The sequence below is a fragment of the Lynx rufus genome, unplaced genomic scaffold (assembly GCF_022079265.1).
Source record: "Lynx rufus isolate CCGP_SWC_20201006 ecotype Redwood Valley unplaced genomic scaffold, mLynRuf1.p SCAF_7, whole genome shotgun sequence".
Taxonomy (NCBI): Eukaryota; Metazoa; Chordata; class Mammalia; order Carnivora; family Felidae; genus Lynx; species Lynx rufus.
The window spans coordinates 30,047,499-30,066,051 of record NW_025814889.1 but is presented as its reverse complement, the minus strand read 5'-3'; the positions used below and the strand labels follow the sequence as shown (position 1 = coordinate 30,066,051).

Here is an 18,553-nt window from a genome sequence, read left to right as displayed (position 1 = left end):
CTCCACCTCAAGGAGGTGGTAGAAGTGTCACTTCTTGAAGGCACATCAGCATAGCATTGAAAACGTGTCTCATTAAATCCTCAGCTTCTGGTATAGCCTCAGTGTGTACTTCAAAGTTTCTGAGAAATGACATCTGTCACTCCTTAGAGAAGCTTTAGTTGTTTCCCCCCCCTTTCTCATTTATGAAAGACATGTCAGCCATTTACGAGGTGGTGGGATGGGGTCTGTTTCTCTGCCCTATTAAGAGTCCTGAAGGAGGGATTCCTCTACCGAAAGGGAGGTTTTATTGATAATGGTGTTTCTCCTACTTCAGTCTTTTGAAGGAAACAACAACTACGATACACCAGAGCTACGGACTTTTCCACCTCTTTCCACACGATTCATCAGGATCTACCCTGAGAGAGCCACTCATGGAGGACTGGGGCTGAGGATGGAGCTGCTGGGCTGTGAAGTGGAAGGTAATTACAACGTCCCGAGTCCCTTCTAGTTTCCGGCTTTTTAATCTCTTTCTTCATGCATTTATGCCCCTGATGGCGCGGCTGCAAATTGCCAGCTTTTTCCCCTGGGTGATCCTACCTTGTGCCTGTCAGTCTGTGAGGCTCGACGTTCTAGCACATTCCACCAAACAGTGCCTTCAGAATCCCACTTTTGTATTGGTTGTTTGTGGAACTCTCCTCAGATTCTTTGGGTTGCCTTCTTTGACTTTTTTAAGTTTCCTGAGGTGAAATTTGCATAACATAAAATTCACCATTTTTAAGTAAACAATTCAGTGGCATTTAGTACATTCACAGTTATTTTTGCGACCACCACTTTTATCTAGTTCCAAAGCAAAACCCCCACCCATCAAGCAATTTCCCCTAGACCCCTGGCAATCACTAATTCCTTTGACTTTTTAGTGTTGTTTAGCCATCTGTGTCCCATTCAACTTTCTGTCTGCAGTGTTGACTGCCATCTCATACTAGTGGGAAACAGCATTTGACAGAACCACCACCATTATCTTGAATGAACTGCTTAGGCTACTGCAGAGAAACAAAACTTTACATGAGATAATATGTATGAATGTACGGTGAGGTCTGTTTGAGGATATTACTGCATACACTTATCATATGAAAGTCATCTCAAGGACAAATTCAGCTCACACACTGACCTCAGAACTGCACTTACCTCTGCATTTTTTAATCACATAATAAATAAAAGGAATGTTTGAAAAATGATATGATAGTTGTTTATTGTACCATCTAATGCTTTTGTGCATTAGAATTCCCATCTGCCTTAGATTTGGGCATAAAGAGTAACCAACTTTTCCATCCCCATAAAGGTCTTTCTCTAGGTTAGCTCAAAGAATGGCTATTGTTGGTACCCAGATGTTAATCAATTGAGCATATGCTCATGGTTGTTTCAAAGAATGCTTTTTAATATCACCTTCTTGTGGTTTCAAAATTATTTGTGTTTTGAGCTACCCAAATATAATTACATTCTTGAGCACATTAAACATCATAAAAGTTTTCTTATGCACTAAAGAATCTGAAGCTATAAATCACCATACTAGTGAATAATTCATAGCTACTTTTGTATGTGTTTATTTTAAAGCAGGCCATTATCTCCCATTCTTTATTGTGTAGTTGTTTCCTTATCTGTAGTCATATCTCAGACCTCTGAATTATCCAGTCACTATCAGCACAGACTAAGAATGACTATGTGCCAGGACTTTGGCAAAGATACCAAGAAACAAAAAGGGATGGGCAGATTGAACCGACTGTAGACAATGTTTGTTCCATTTACTGGGAAACGTGTTCATCTGGAAAAGGGAGTCAGTTGCCATGATGCAGGTCATCAGCCTAGATTCTAGAAAGCAACACTGATTTAAGAGGTGGAATGAATTGATGGCTGAAAAGACTGAGGCTGGTGGCAGTTTGCCAGTGTCAACTCTGTAGTGAGAGGTACAAATCGTTGGTGAAGAGATTTGCCACAGATGTTTCCAAGCACTCACAAAAGTGAGGAAGTTGCCCTTAGCCATAAGAGAAACCAACATCCGGGGAAAGTAATGTCAAAACTTTTTGACACAATCTGTGAAAGGGAGTGGTTTTTTTTTTTTTCTTCCTTAAAATGATTAACAGGCCCTATTAAAATATCTGCTTCATGACTGTGCCATGGGACATACCTAGAGGGATACGGGAAGACGGTGAGATATAGCTGAGCCTTCTGCAAGTGTCTGTCCTGTTTGGGGCTAGCATTTACAAGACACAATTAGAGAATCACAGAAGATAAAATATATCCAAGTAGTAAAATTGGGAAATAAAAATTATTCACTTTCTATTTTTTAAATTTAAACCAGGTACTACCCTGGGCCACTTCCAATGAGGAATTCCTCCTTTATAAATCCCATAAGGAATGCAGATGAATAGAGAGTTTAAAATACTTAAAAGTGGCAGGTAACTCAGTGAATACAAGTATCTGGATTAGCAGGGAGGATTCCACTGATTCACTGATAGCAGTACGTGGAGCCCAAAATGTGTGTGTATGCATTTCACAAAGTCTAGATGGTGTGCCTAAACACTGTGCACATTCTCTGTACACATTCCTAGTGTGTGCTCTGGGCAGTTGAGGAAGTTGAAGCTAGCTAAATTTCTTTCTTTTTTTTTTTTTAATGCTTATTTATTTATTTTGAGAGGGGGTTGGGTGAGAGAAAGAATCCCAAGCAGGGTTTGTGCCATCAGCTCAGAGCTGGACACAGTGCTCCATCTCATGAGATCATGACCTGAGCCAAAATCAAGAGTCGGACACTTAACCGACTGAGCCACCCAGGCGCGCCTAGCTACATTTCTATATCTGTCATAACTCTGCTCAGTAATTAAGCACAATAACAAAGACTATCAATTTTTTTATTGAGAAAGAAGCAGTTACCAACACATTCCCAGACACATGGCCAGAAGCTATTAGAGAACAGGCCCCCACTCCCAGTATCTTGTCTGGTTCTCAGACATTGAGAGCTGTACATTATCTCAAGCCTTGCAAAGTGAAAGGTAATGCCAAAAACTGTAAAATATTAAACAGATTGCAAGAATGAGTAACAGGCTGAAAAATAATAGACCAAACTAAGTTTAAAGAACTTCAAAAGCAGTCTTTGATTAATGTTGGCTACCTTTCAACTACACACTCAAAGATACAGGAATACCTGTCCACAGTGGAATGCAGTCTTCCGGGAGTTAAGGGAAAATGACCCCAGGACATCTAAGACAGCTCCTCTCAAACACCTGCTCTGGAGAGGGGGATCACAAGTTGAGAAGCTTACTTAAAGGGAAATGGAGTCATTCACAATTTTCTTTCTTTTTTTTTTTTTTTTAAAGAACAATATTGTACTAAAAGTGAATCTTGAGACTCCCTTTTGGAGAAAAATTCTAATACAAACCTAGCAAGCTTAGCTAATACTCAGAAAGTAAAAGAATTCATGACAGGCGAATTCTCTAGCCCACTGAGAATGTAAGGAAAAACAGTTGAAGCAGAATCTCTGTCATCAAAGTTCTCAATTCCAGGGTCATGAATAAATAACCAGTGAGAATGCAAGCACTTTTCACAAAAAGGATGTTTATGTAGATAGCAATGTATAAAATGCTAGGGCAGCCAGCTCTACTGAACAGATATGGATCAAATACCAAAACAAAGCAGTCCCCAACGAATTCTGCCAAATCCAAGTAGATTTAGCTCCTGAAAGGGAGGCGAATCATGCTCCTGGCCTTCTTACCACGGATTAGAGTTTTCTGCAAAGGTGTTAGCAGACTCAATAGCCAGAGCCTCGCAAATACATTTCAGAGGTGTGAGGTAGTAATCCTTGGATCTTGTTTCAGCACCTACAGCTGGACCGACCACTCCCAACGGGAACCTGGTGGACGAGTGTGATGATGACCAGGCCAACTGCCACAGCGGAACAGGTGATGACTTCCAGCTCACAGGTGCAGAAACCATCTTCATCCCATTGCTGTGCCATTTCAGTCATGTCGTAGTGGAGACCTGCTAGTGCATGTCTGTTCATGTTTGTGTAGCTCCTCACGGTGGCGGCCATCATCAACTGGGGTCACTGCTTCCTTTCCTCATGCCGTCTGCCGCCGCCGTTTGGCACAATTATTTTAGCCATTTTCAGAGCCAGAGGCTAGGATTTTCTTAATTCCATAAGAATTTCTCTATGGCTCCATGTGCTAAACTCATCCTCACCTTCAAACCCCCACCCCCACAACACGTGCACCACCCCTACACAACCACACACTTCAAAATGTTTATTTGCATTTTTGAACAAGGGGAAAATGCTTTGAGTGGAACCTTTACCCAACTAATTGATGAAATTAGGCTTATATTTGAAATGCAGCTTTTAAGTTAGGGTTTTGTAAATCATTTTACATTGAAATTTACAAAGGCAGAATTACTTCTTATTTCACATCAGCAACGACTAGCAAATGTATCAGGGACGGTGTGTGCCAAATACCTCACTAATTAATTTAGAGTATTACTCCATAACATTCTAAAACCCTAAGAGCTACAAAGTGACCTTCTCTTCTACTTGGAATGGCAGAGGAAATATTAGACAAGTGGGGAAATGGGATTGTACCACTTGGAAATTGGCCAAGGCAGTAGGATTTTCACCCTATTGTTGCCAAAGGCACTGTGGGACCTTTATCGCCACTTGGGTCAAATGCAGTTTCATATAGCATCTGACTCTCATTTTAGATTAAACATGAGCCCTTGGATACAGGTCTGTATTTTTAGCCAGAGGGGACTCAGAGAGCCCACATAATTAATTTCCATGGGCGAAACTGAAGGCGTTACCATGTAACTTCATAATAGTGCCATGTTATTGGCTAATGCATTAATGTAAAAATCTGGAAGGAAATGTCCCACAGTACATTTCCAATTACTTCAAAAGCTCTCCTCTGAAGGAGCAAGAGAGCTCGGCACTCAGATAGAATAAGAGGTGAAATGTAGCTCAGAGACATAGTACCATGAACTTGGTTTACATTTAAATCCCAGCTCCTAAGGCTGTCTCCCTCCAAATTTCCAGGCTAATCACTTACAGTCATAGGGCCAATAAATGTTACTATGGGCTTTTGAAAACAAATCTTGTGTGTAAGCAGCCAAAAACCACAAAAATTAATTAATGTAGAGGCATTTTCTTTGTGAGATGTCAAGTTCAAGCTGAAAACCCTACAGCTGATGTTAAGAACAGAGTACCATTCTATGAACCAGGTCCTGTGGAACCTTCCCAGGATTGCTTGTAAACACCCTGACACAGACCTCAGGCTTTTTGTGGACCCTGTCACACATCTGTAGTGAAATTCCTCATAAAAAGGAACGACTGTAGTCATCACAGTATACCCTTTCAATTGCCCTCTTGTGGAGAAGGTTCTTTTCTTTATAAACCCTAAAGTGGTCAGTTAATATTGATTAGAAACAAAGCCTCAGATTTACTTCTCATATCAGAACAACCAACCTTCTCATTTTTGGATCAGTTCGTGACTGAATCAATTGAAACTGAACCCTTTGAATGAAATAGGGCAAGTATGTTAGCCTGGAGCAAATTATGTATGCCAAACGAGTAACAAACCACAGAAAATGGGTCATTTATAGTAGAAACACTGACAGTCTTTTAAATGTACAAGGTTATAGTTTATCTACAGCATTTAACATCATTTATTGGTGAGATAGAAAAAAGTTCTAGTTTTTTTTTCTTTTTTACATACTACAATGGCAAAAAAAAAGTTATTTTCTCGAGCCAGCCCGTTTGTCTCAACATTTCTATGAATCAGACATATATTAAGAACTTCCAGAGGTATTGATAATGCCTGCTCTACGCCCCCATCAAGAAGAGGTGATTTCAGAAGGCATCTCATGTTTCAAATTCATTTATCGCATTGCGGCCAGTTTTGGGTTTTCTTCTTGTTGCTGTTTTTACTTGTTTTGCTTTATGAAGTTACTTGTTATCCTTTTCTGAGAAAGGGTGTGCTCCTATGTAAGCTTTTCTGCAAGGAGCAAAATCCTCCCTGACCCAGGTATCACCTTGCATGGAAACAGCTCACATCCTAGGCTCACACACACTCCTTGCTCCTTCAGTCACAGGCTTTGCTGACAGAGCCTCAAACTTGGCACGTTGAGTGTAATGGAGCCAAAGTGAAAGCATCCTCACCTTATCCTGATAGGAGGGGGTGTGGAAATTAGGATGAATGCTCTCTTTCATGGTGTTTGGTTCCTTAATGCAGATGGTGTCCCTTTAATTTCTCCTCCTGGGTTGGCTGCTTTGAATATAGTGGCAAATAAGTATTTTAGCAAAATGCTCATTACTTACAAACAACACTGAATTCCAGGTGAACTCTACCAAAATGCATGGAAATGAGGAGAGATTTTGCTCTCCCACACTGCTTGCCAAGGTGAAAATCCACCCCTGAAGTTACTCATTTGCAAATGCTGTTGAAGTCGTTAGATAATACAATTAGCTTCAAAGGCACCAGGAGGCCAAATTTCTCATTGGGTCTGTGCGTACCCAACATCAGAGTTTGGCTCCCAACGTATAACAAAACTGATAATGCATATCAGTTTTAAAAAGTGAATTTTCACCTTGAGTCTTTCTCCCTTGAGACCACTGGGAACAGAATGCTAATGTATTCTGGCCTCCCTCCAATTCTGCCATTATAGATTCACCTCCTTAACCCATAATATATATAATTCTTTCTTCCTAGTGCTTGCCTCATTGAGGCCACGCACACGTGTGACCGCTCATCCAGCGTATATGCTGGGAAAGCAAGGGTAACATGACTTGGTGCTGTAGTCAATTAGCTCCAAAATCTTCAAACCATCCCAAGAGCATGATTTTACGGCTCTCTGATTCATGATCTGGATGATTTCTGCTCTGTGGAAGCTGCAGGGTGAAGCTAGGACCTGGCCAGAATAGAGATGATCACACATCTTTATTGAATGATCCTACTGGAAGCTGTACAATGGCACCTTATAACCACCTCCCAAACTTTCCCTGATACTCATGAGCCCACCCCATGTCCTTCCCCTGAGTCTGCCCTGGGCTTTCCCTCTTGGGGTAACAAATAGATTATCTCTGATCATAATCTGCAAAACAGATACACATAAGGAGAAATGGCTCCAACACCTTATGTAATAAACAGCAAACCGGTGTTTCCCCTGCATTTAGTGGGTTATAAGCCTCACCTGAGAAGCTTTTGCAAATTCAGATTTCAAGGCCTGAACTTTGGACATTCTGGTTCAAGGAGTTCCAAGGAGGATAGGCGGATTGGCAGCTGCAGTTTCAACCAGCGTTCAGGTGATTCTTGTGTTTGGCAAGTTCAAGAACACGACTTTAAAACAGAAGTGTAGGGGCACCTGGTGGCTCAGTTGGTTAAGCTCAGGTCCTGATCTTGCAGTTCATGGGTTTGAGCCCTGCATCTAGCTCTGTGCTGACAGCTCAGAGCCTGGAGCCTGCTTCAGATTCTGTATCTCCAGCTCTCTCTGCCCCTCCCTCTCTCTCTCTCAAAAATAAATAAACATTAAAAAAACTAAACCAGAACCAGAAGTGTAATAATGAGGAGGAGCAGAAAATGGAAGCGCCAGGGTGCAGAAGAAAAGAGGGTGGAGCTAAATCAGCACCTGGTTCCTTCACCAGCAATTCCAAAGTTGCCCTACCGATTGAGAGCTCACAACATTCAGGATATTCTTTGTGCAAACTTCCAGTTCTCTGGGCCTGTGAACTTTTTCTGCAGCTTCTCCAAATCACACACTGGGCAGAATATTTGTCCTTGGGAAAAATAAACAACTACAGCAGCAAAAGAAAGGAGGAACTGCTGTCGCCCTCTTAAACCTACAGTTTTCAAAATAGATTGTGGGGAGCAGCCCTACACCGCCCCTGAAGGCACGCATCTGAAACCTTGGGAAACTATTTGAAGCTTAAGAGGCCCAGGTCAAGTTTAATTCCCAAGTCACTGGGGACTTGTGGAGGTTTTTGCCCTTCACTGTCACAATGGTGTAGCACGCTTAGCCTGGGAACCAGGGAATGCCCTTGGAACAAAGTCTCAAACTGTCCATACCGCCTGGATGCTTCATGAGCAAATGTGTTGAGTAAAAAATAGTGGTTTATTTGAACTTGATATCGTGGTGGACAAAATCTAAGTAAAACAAATTACTACAGGCGGAATTAAAGGAAGGATTTTCTGTGGAAAATGTTCGCCTCTAACAGATGTATGCACACATGCAGCATTTCTTTAATGCTTATTATCCCCAATGCTTACTTTTTTCTCATTTTCGTCTGTCACTACTTTTGTTTTTCAGGTGGGACCACCGTGCTGACCACAGAAAAACCAACCATAATAGACAGCACAATACAATCAGGTAGCCAACAAAACAAAATGGCGTAGATTCCACGTGTGCTTCTCCCCCTCCCCCCCAAATAGTGCATGGCCGCCCCCCTCCATGCCCTGAAATAGTGCCCTGCGCAGCTTCTTGGTTTCGGTTTCCCCCAAAGTCCTAGAAGAGGGACGCCATGCAGCATCTGGTCTCTAAGCATGAGCCATAAATATTGCTTTCCTTTCATCCACATGTATATGCAGCCGGGAGTGAGGTTTCCTTCTCCATCAGTAATTGCCAAATGGTGACAATCCCAGCTCCCGACTGAAGGAACTGAGTAACATACTTTGTTTAACGCAGCACATCTAGGACATGGACTGTGTTTGCAAACTACAGGAGAAGGAAATCTCACAGGCAGCAGCCTGACTATTTATTTTCATCACAATTCTGCAAAACCGAGACAGGCAAAGTTTGTCAGTTTTGCCTGCCACGAAGTTGGCAGTTTGACAACAGCGTTTCCAGTGGGCGTGCCACGAAGTGGGGTGCAGGAAACCAGGGCTCTGATTGTGCGGGGGGAGAGCGGCGCCCTCGGGAGCGCCTCCGCATCCTTTTATTCATAGAAAAGCGTAATGACTTTTCAAACCCTTGGCTTGCTGTTTATCAGCGGCCAGCGGCAGTGAAATGGCAGCCTCCCCCCTTCTCTCTTTTGTATTTTGTTAGTATTCTGTAAAATTCTTCCCCCCAGACACACACGAAGGGAAATAGTCAGTATAAGCAATCAGAGGTTTTAAATACTTTAAAGTTAATCATTAGAGTAAGGTGACCAGGTCAGTTTTCCAGCTTCTCCATTTCCTTTATTGAAGCTCACTCAGCCTTGGCCTCCACAGTCATTTATTAATGGGGCGTGTGGTGTATATCAATGTTTCCTCAACAGTATGACACTACCCAGCTAGGCAGAAAGTAGAAAGGACTGCTCTAATTAGTATGCTTCCTTAAAGGACACTGTCACCGTTGACCTGATTAAACTGCAAAACAAACTTCTCTTCACTTGAACTTAACCCCAAGTTTCCCTGTGGTGTGCTCAGGTTGACAGAGTTCTTGCTACCCCATGGCTCAGACACCCCCAACTATGGAAAGGTGAAACAGAAGAGTATCTGTTCACCTAAATTCAGAAAAAACTATAGTCCAAATTACATCTTTACCAGTTGTAAAGTATGGCCTCCAGGGGTTGTGCAACCACGCTGGATGGCTGCAGTTGGTCATGAGTGAAGCCCGGCCTCTCGCTTGTTTCCTGACTTTTCTGGGGGCCCTTGGCCCTCTTGGGTGGTTTTCTGTGGAGTAACTGCCGGCTGGCTTTCTGTGACCTGTCATAGGGAAGAGGGCTGAGGTGAAAACATGAAGTTCTAATGATGTAACAAACATATTAACTGCTCTGTTAGTTTTTTCTCTTGCCAGAGAGTTAATTAAAACCACTCTAAGGGGCGTCCGGGTGGCTCAGTCGGTTAAGCCTCTGACTTTGGCTAGGTCATGATCTCAGAGTTCGTGGGTTTGAGCCCTGCGGCAGGCTCTGTGCTGACAGTTCAGAGCCTGGAGCCTGCTTTGGATTCTGTGTCTCCTCCTCTCTCTGCCCCTCCTCTGCTTGTGTGCTCTCTCTCTCTCTCTGTCTCTCAAAAATAATAAACATTAAATTTTTTTTAATAAATATTTTTAAAAATTAAAAAATAAAGCCACTCTGAAGTTGCCAATGAACTTGTTTCAACTCCTCTCTCCTCTTGCCTATCAAAAGAGCTAGGGATCATTTATTTATTTATTTATTTTTTAATTTTTTTTTCAACGTTTATTTATTTTGGGACAGAGAGAGACAGAGCATGAACGGGGGAGGGGCAGAGAGAGAGGGAAACACAGAATCGGAAGCAGGCTCCAGGCTCTGAGCCATCAGCCCAGAGCCTGACGCGGGGCTCAAACTCACGGAGCGCGAGATCGTGACCTGGCTGAAGTCGGACGCTTAACCGACTGCGCCACCCAGGCCCCCTGGATCATTTAAAAACTAAAAGTGAGCAACAGTTCTAGAGAAAATGGAAAGGTATACACCAGATTCCAAAATGGGATAATTCTCCCTGGAGGTGGAAGGTTAGGCATGACTTTGTGAATGCATTCGGTTTGTGCATGAGTTCAAGGGCCAGCCATCTCAGAGGGTGTACTGTGGTCAGAGCACAGATGTACAGATCGAGAACCAGTAATACCCATAGCGACCACAATCTAAACCAGTTTATGTCAAACCAGAGCTTACTGATAAAGGCGGTCTGCTCTGGTTTTGAGTTCCACAAATGACCTTGGTTTCCTGTTTTTCCATTGCTTGAGTCCTGAATCTGTCTCCCAGTCTTTGTGGATAATGGACAGTCTGACCTTCTTTGAGGAGTTCTGTTCATTGTAGGCTTCTGGCTAAACCAATGCTCAGAACAGTTCAGTAGGCCCAGAGTGTACATAAAGTCAGAGGCCAAGTCTGATTTTGAGGTGTTCACCCAGTGGTGGGACCCACCTATCTGATAATTTGATCTACACTGTTCTGCAGTTTTCAGATTCTTTGGACATCTTTATAAGCAGCAAACTGAACCCCTGAACTTTCATCTAATCTCATTTTGCTGAAACCATTAGATACTCAAGCAGAGTCTTAAAATTTCATTTTTGTGGATTCTTATCAATATAATAAATTCAGTGGATATATAATATTCATATACTGCCTGGGTTGTAATCAGATGCATAAAAGTCTATTAATGCTTTGCCAGGAAATGATGAGAAACCCTGCATTTTAAATCTAACTCCCCCTGCTGAAACATCTCACCCTCTGAGGATCTTCAAACACTCCTATAGCAGCTCAGAGTATATTCCTAACCTCTGATTACATGGGCCTGAGCACCTCCACTTATTTGGACTGAAAGACCAGTCTGTGAGTAAGCTAGTTAACATCCTCAAAAGAAGTTTTGAAAAGCAGATTCTAAAATTAAATCCTTGTGCATATATGGTGCTAATGATTCGACTGTGGGCAACATAGTTCAACAATTGCAGCTGGTGCGTGCTCACAGCGGCTGTAAATTTGTTTTAAGTTCAGAATATTGTTTCCTGCTATTTTTAAGAGTCAAGAAGGGATTTAGCCAGATTATTCCCAATGAATTTAATGAGAATCATGCAGCCACAGGGCCTGGATAATATTTTGAAGACAGAAAGGTCAATAGTCCTATATACTTAACTTCATTCATCAATTTGCTTTTTTCTCTTTCTCTTTCCTCTTTTCTGCTTCTGTCCTTCTTTTTTCCTCCCTCAATCTCTTTTTTCTTTCCCTTCCCTATAAATGTTTGTGTATATTTTATGTGTTTAATAGACTTTCTGGCCAGGCTTGAATTTTCAACATTTTCTCTCACCACACCCCTCGCCACCATATGCATTGATTAAAAAAAAAAAAAAGAGTATTTCCTTTAAATTAGCAAGATTGCCAGAGATTATATGATTGGGACAAGAAGATGAAAGAGTAGTAAAATACATAACGTTAGAGCAGATTGCCTTGTTAAATTCCTAGGACTGGAAAAAACATAAGAAGATAAACACAGACCACTGAGCAGTACAGCTGCAGAAATGCTTGAGTCCTCCTTTCAAGCAAGGCTGTCCTATGTCCTGGTCATTACCAAAACATCCAAGTTCATATATTTTATTGTTATCACCAGAAAATTAAGAGCCAAAATAATGCATGGTGTGGTTTTCTATACTATACAATAATTTGATGTATTAACCAGAAATACAACCAGAAATGTGTGTGCTGTAATGGCTTGCTGCCTTCCTACATGTGCATGTCTTCTAAACTACATTTAAGGAGGAAACCCAAAACCACACACATATTAACATTTTCCAATATTAACATTTTCTAACATGAGATTATGCGGCAGTACATTCCAGGTTTGTGGGTGTTGACATCCAAGGTTGCTCAACCATTCAGTCACTGTTCAATGGACTGTAGTTCATCTGCATAATTCAATCTTGCTGCTCAAAAGTGTGGTAAATTTTGGAGAGGGTTTCTCATGCTTTAAGAAGCCCTATTTCATGGTTAGGATAGACTAGACATGAAATATATCACTCCAGTGACACCATAGCTGTGAAATACAGCCCTTTTGCACTAACACAAAGTCCGCACGTTGTATGCATCACGTGGCTCACACTAGAGTTACTTTCCCAAACTGGCCCTAGGCACCCTTCCACCCCTCACCCCTCAGGAGGTCTCCTTGTCCCTGGATGGGAGAATCCATCCAGTTTCCTTTTGACAATGCATATGGTGCATTCCTTCCAAAATTCTACATTAGCATTTGAAAAGGGTTCCTTGGAAACTAAAAATGCAAAGTAAATCATCCTTATCTATTCACTAAATCTTCCCATTAAAATCCCTCCTGCCATTGTTAAAGTGGGGGAGGGGCAATGGAGCCCAGGCTCCGAGAAGAAAGCAGGCTACGTCGTGTTAAACACGGACAAAGTTAAAGATCAAAGCAAGCTAGGATCTCAGCCTGACCCTAATACAACATACGATACTATACCTCCCTTATTGTACATAGGAATTGTTTGAGGAATGTTCAAGATCCAATTGGCGAGACGCCCTGGGCACTTTTCTCTCCGTTTCAATGCTGCCATCTTGTGGACTACCTAAACTCAAGAAGCGGTGACCTTCCTTCATTAGAGAAAACAGCCGCGCTTTGTGTGTTTAATTTTATGTAATGGGGGGAGGAGTGGGACTGGCAGAAGCAGGAGAATTTTATCTTTAGGATTATTTTTATTATTCGCTTCAGTTTACCAAAAACAAAATCCAAGCCATTATGATTTCATTTTTTCCATACTTAAAAAGAGAAGCTACTTGTAAGAAAAAAAGGAGTTGAGTAAAAAAAGTAAAGCTGTGGGGGTTAAAAAAAACACCACAGTCAAATAGCACCTTGTAGAACACACAAAATAAATAATCCCTCTGAGAATCCATTCATACTTTCTTTTTAGATTCCAAAGGAAACACTCTGAACATGAAAAAAAAATTTTTTTTAATGTGCAGCTATTTAAAAATGCTTTGGCTTTATGTGAACTTGCCTGGGTTTTAAGTGGGGTGAACAATTTACATACACATTTTAAAATTCACTAAAAAAGCAGAAACTTACATTTAAAATTGATTGACCTGATGCAAAGCACAGAAGAAAAAATAATCTTAAGAAATGCTTCAGAGATCTGACCTAAAGACCTGAGGCATTAGCCAGAATGGTGAGAATACAGATAGCCTCCAGAATGAGACATCCAGCCCAGTCACATTTCTAGACTTTTAAGGTTCACAGGTCAATCTGTACTTAAGATTCTTTTCATTGGTGGATATCAATTTATATAATACTCAAGAATAGAGTATCTTTCATATTAAATATTGTGGACCAAGGGAGAATGCTACAGATGTAATATATATGCCTTGGAAAGTAACCTTTCTGGAAATTTTATGTAAAACCAATTTGGCAGGCAGTCCATAATCTTTTTAAAGCTAGATTAAAAAAAAAAAAAAATCCTAAACGTGATTTTGCAAACATTTTGACATCTCCATGCGTCTTTTGAGTTTCCTGGTAATCCTGGATTTTGTGGCTTTCCCAGAATTTTCAAACATACGTTAAGTTATATAAATTGTGCCTTTTGTGAGCAAATTAAAGGCCTTTCTGACCTAAATGATTAAATTTGTCTTTCTCTGCTTTTCTCTATTTTTCCTTTCCACCCACTGAAGAGTTTCCAACATACGGTTTTAACTGCGAATTTGGCTGGGGCTCTCACAAGACATTCTGTCACTGGGAACATGACAATCACGTGCAGCTCAAGTGGAGCGTGTTGACCAGCAAAACCGGACCGATTCAGGATCACACAGGTAACGGAGAGTTCACTTCAGCCTCATTTCTTTGAATTAGCAAAGGTGTGGCTATGGAGGGTTTCTGTGGCCTGTGGGACCAGCGGTGTTTGAAAAGACTACCATGCGTTCACTCATGTCTTCCTTTCCTGGAATTACCAAGCTCTCCTTTCCTAGAAGGGATGCTTGTCCGCCAAGTAGTAGAGAAAGCTGATTAAGTTTGGCAACTGACTGCCTCTCTGGTAAATAGCAAACTGGGTAAAGATGTGTGAATAATTACCTGTTTCATACTTTTCCTGAGCTGTTTATGGCAATTTCAAGTATACTCAAATAGAAAAGGCTTAGTGAAATGAACCCTATATGTATATAACCCAACTTCAACAGGCACTAAATCACAGGACTCTTATTTTATCCCTATCACCCCTGACTCTGGATTATTTTGAAGCAAGTCCAGACATATGTCATCTCATTTATTTTGCAGCTAAAGAAACAATAAGTGAGACTATTGCTTGCTCTCTCTTGACCCTTGACATGGAAGTGGAAGAAGGTGGGGTGGGATTCTTATTCTTTAGAGGAAGGTTGTAAATCTAGCCCATTTTTTCTGAGCAGGTGGAAACCTCACCCCACACCACCTCCTGTCTTGCTTTCCTGCTAAGATTAATGAGGGGCAGAGGGATGGGCTGGGGGTTACAGGGGGCTGACAGCCACTCCAAGAACTTTTTATCCACCGCCATCCTGTTTTCCTTTTAGTCATCTTGTCACCCAGTGTAAAGATCCAGCGGCGTCCTACAAAGACCACATATACACACACTCCCATACACAACAGATACAACCCACCGACTTCTACCCTACGCAGGGAGACTTACAGGACTGTTCACTGAAGAGGTGGCTTCTCAAATGATACCTTTGAGGGGCATTTTCTGAGGCTGAGAAATCTCATTAAGCAAAATTGCCCCATGCTAGGGCTTTGGGCCAGTGGGTCAGTGGGCCAATGGATGGGCAGAGGGCACTTCATGCCTCTCCCATTTTATTGTTCACTTTTCTTTCCCCAGTGAATATAACCATTAAGTAGGTTGAATTGGCCGCCTTCCACCACAGCTACCTCTTTTCCTAATGAGAATGACAAGGAAATTGGATAAAATTGGACTCCTTCAATTCTGAGACACTTTCAATTGAATCTTAAGACAAGCAGTTTTAGAAAACTTAAAATACTTTGACTGTAAATGGCACTGTACATATAAATGGCATCAAATTAACCAAATGCAATTAGCTGAAATGAAGGCAGTAATGGTGGAAAAATTGATGCAAAGTGAAGCAAAATGGCTCAGTAGGATCTGACATTCAAAGGAGGTTAAAAGCTATGTTAGCCAGAGACAAAAGCTAAAAGGCTTGCAGAAGTAAAGTGCTAATTGAGAAAATGAAGACAGAGTTCCTGACCCAGAACTGTGATAAAACCCCTGAAAGGGAAAAATATCAACGCTTTATGTGTTGGAGTATCAGAAGAGGAGGGCTTGTCTTAGATTAACAGCTGAGAAGTGTGATTCCTTCAGAAGGATTTGTCTCTTTTGTTCTCCCAGACACCCAGATTTACCAGGTCTGCCCTGAAGAGAAAAAGCCTCCTGTAGCACTAGGAAGGCAATCATTTGCTGAGAGAGAGGGGTGAGCCCGATATCTGAAAGGCAGGAACTTGTTAACATAAAAATCCTAGATGAAAAGAGCCTACACCCAGCACACATGCACACGGACCGACATTACACAGTATTCCGCACTTTGCAAATCAGACCTGGAGATTTCTTTAAATTAGCAATATCTAGGTAAAATATCCTGCTGTTCAATTTTGAATTTTTTCAAAGAAACCCACGTGGTTTTCTGCAGTTGACTTCTAAGAGGGAAGCTATGTACCTCCTTAAGGAGGATTCCTGAAGCCCGTCATCTTCCCTGGTTCGTTGAGCAAGGGTTGTTTGAGGAGTTCTATTACTTTAGATTAGATGCTGAACTGGACACTGGAGATTCGGGAATAAAGGAGGGTAGCCCTGCCCTGAGGAGCTCACAGTCTGGTTGCAGGTGAGAAATGATTACTGTGCAGGCGTGAGGGTGCCCCAAGGTGGGGATGAGCAGCGACAAGAAAGGTAACACGGGGGATCAGAGAAAGCAGTTCTGTCCCAGAGACTGTCTGAGCTAGGATGGTGTGTGCAGACGTGGAAGAGGGATGGCAGGTGGTGTGGTTGGGCAGGTTCCTCTGTGAAGCAGTTAGATATGTGGCAGGGGGGGTGTGTGGCCTCGGGTGTCATGAAAAGAAGTGAAGAGGCTAACGGTAGTGAGGAGCCACTGACAAGCTTTGAGCAGAGGAGTGACAGGAGCATGTTTTTAGAAGACCACAGTGCATCGGGGCAGAGGTCATGACAGATTTCTCAGGCAGCCATCTTTCCTCTATCCAAGTCCAGTTTTCTCCTTCTTTCTTCCACCTCTTCACTGACTAGCCAAAATAAACCTCTTGGACTCCATTAGTGTGCTTCCTCTGTGCAGCATCTCTAACTTCAGTATTTTTCCCTAAGATGGGCATGTTGGGCACAGAGGCACGATGGGTGTGTTTTCTACCTGTCCCTGCTGGTAGACTGATACCCTACTCACCTCAGGGAAATGGCAGTGTCACACAGATAGGGTAAAGTAGTGGGAGAAAACAAACCCCAAGAGTGACTGAGTCCCCTTGGTCATGGGAGCACGCCACAAAAACAGTATCAAACATGCTGCTGGAATTTCCACCCTCTTCGTATTTCACCCGTTGGTTTCATTAAGAGTGTTTTGGTGCAATCTCATCTAAGCAGCCAGGTGATGGAAGCAAGTTGCCCACTGACACATCCACTTCCACCTGGACACCGTTGATGCAGGCGAGCAGATACAAGGACGTGCCCACATGTGCACAGTGAAAAAGTATCTCACAAACACACAAACCCCTTGGGCAGCAAACAAAACATCCTGCTGCCCACTGAGGCCCAAGCGTCAGATTCGCACTTACATCAGGTGAAGCGTTAGAGTAGGTATTTCTATTTGCAGAGCAAACAATGAAACATGAGTTGTGTGCATAGACCAGGTGGTGGCAGGAGGAAATGTTCCCACTGGGGGTAATTAAAAGCAAAGCCAAGAGTAAGTCCTTGCAGCCCGGCAAGTGTCTACGCTGCCAAAATGGCAAGTTCTAATAAGCCTCAAATATGCAACCTTGCCTCTCCTTGAACCAGAAGCCCACATCAAACAAGAGTGGGACTTGAGCTGAGATTCAAGCTTTCAGGTGTATTTAAGGAATTTATAAGCCATTAAAATAAATGAGGGAAAATCATCTGAATTTGTGGGAAAAAGAAGATGACTAGATTATTTGGAAAAACTGCAACTTTATTATTATCAAGAAGCTATAGTGACCTAAGTATCCTCACCCAGCTCAAATGATAAATAAGAAAACATCAAAATATGTTCCATTTAATGTCTGTGTTCACATCAGTGCTGCTGAAACTATTTTAAAGTTGCATGAAAATAGGTCTGCCCTCTGCTTTCAGTGTGCTTGCAACGATGCAAAGGCCAACTGGAGTCACAGCCCAGATCCACGTGACAGTGCATTCCAAATATGTAGTATCCAAATTAATGCTGCTTCACAGCCTTCTCCCAATTAAGCACCCACTCACAGAGGCTTGGAGTGCAGACCCAGTTGCCAAAGAGGTTCCCCAACAACAGCACACCGCTCCCTTTCCACTGCATATTTGGGTTCTCGGTGCTTAGCCTAGGAGAGAAGGTTTGAGTCACGGAACTGGAAAGAAGAGGTAAAGGATTCATACATTCAGCCACTCTCCCTAACCTGGGTTTTTGTCACAGCAGGAGATGGCAACTTCATCTATTCCCAAGCCGACGAAAACCAGAAGGGCAAAGTGGCTCGTCTGGTGAGCCCCGTGGTTTATTCCCAGAACTCCGCCCACTGCATGACCTTCTGGTATCACATGTCCGGTTCACACGTGGGCACGCTGAGGGTCAAACTGCACTATCAGAAGCCAGAGGAGTATGACCAGTTAGTCTGGATGGCCATCGGACACCAGGGAGACCACTGGAAGGAAGGGCGTGTCCTGCTCCACAAGTCTCTGAAGCTTTATCAGGTATGCCCCCTTCCCTTCCCCGGGTGGGAGGGCAACTCCTTCAGAGACACTGAGATAATGTTGAAAATCATGGAGAAGAGATGTGGGAATTATTCCAAAGATGATTTCGGGCATTTCCCGAACCTGGGATTTCGCTGCAATCTCAGTAGCATATTTCGCAGTCTCCAACATTATAGGAATAGAACCAATT

The 18,553-nt window shown here is 42.4% G+C and overlaps 1 protein-coding gene across 4 annotated transcripts in view; it reads left to right on the top strand.

The window, feature by feature from the left end:
* Positions 1 to 18,553, top strand: part of NRP1 (neuropilin 1) — a 134,694-nt gene that overhangs the window by 111,000 nt on the left and 5,141 nt on the right. For 2 of the 4 annotated variants that reach the window (XM_047066728.1, XM_047066724.1), the window contains exons 10-14: positions 314 to 458; positions 3,846 to 3,950; positions 8,317 to 8,376; positions 14,111 to 14,248; positions 18,092 to 18,363. In XM_047066728.1, coding sequence (XP_046922684.1) covers positions 314 to 458; positions 3,846 to 3,950; positions 8,317 to 8,376; positions 14,111 to 14,248; positions 18,092 to 18,363 — 720 coding nt within the window. Of the gene's footprint in view, positions 1 to 313; positions 459 to 3,845; positions 3,951 to 8,316; positions 8,377 to 14,110; positions 14,249 to 18,088; positions 18,364 to 18,553 lie in introns of all 4 variants that reach the window. The other 2 variants (XM_047066727.1, XM_047066725.1) reach the window with 2 other exon arrangements.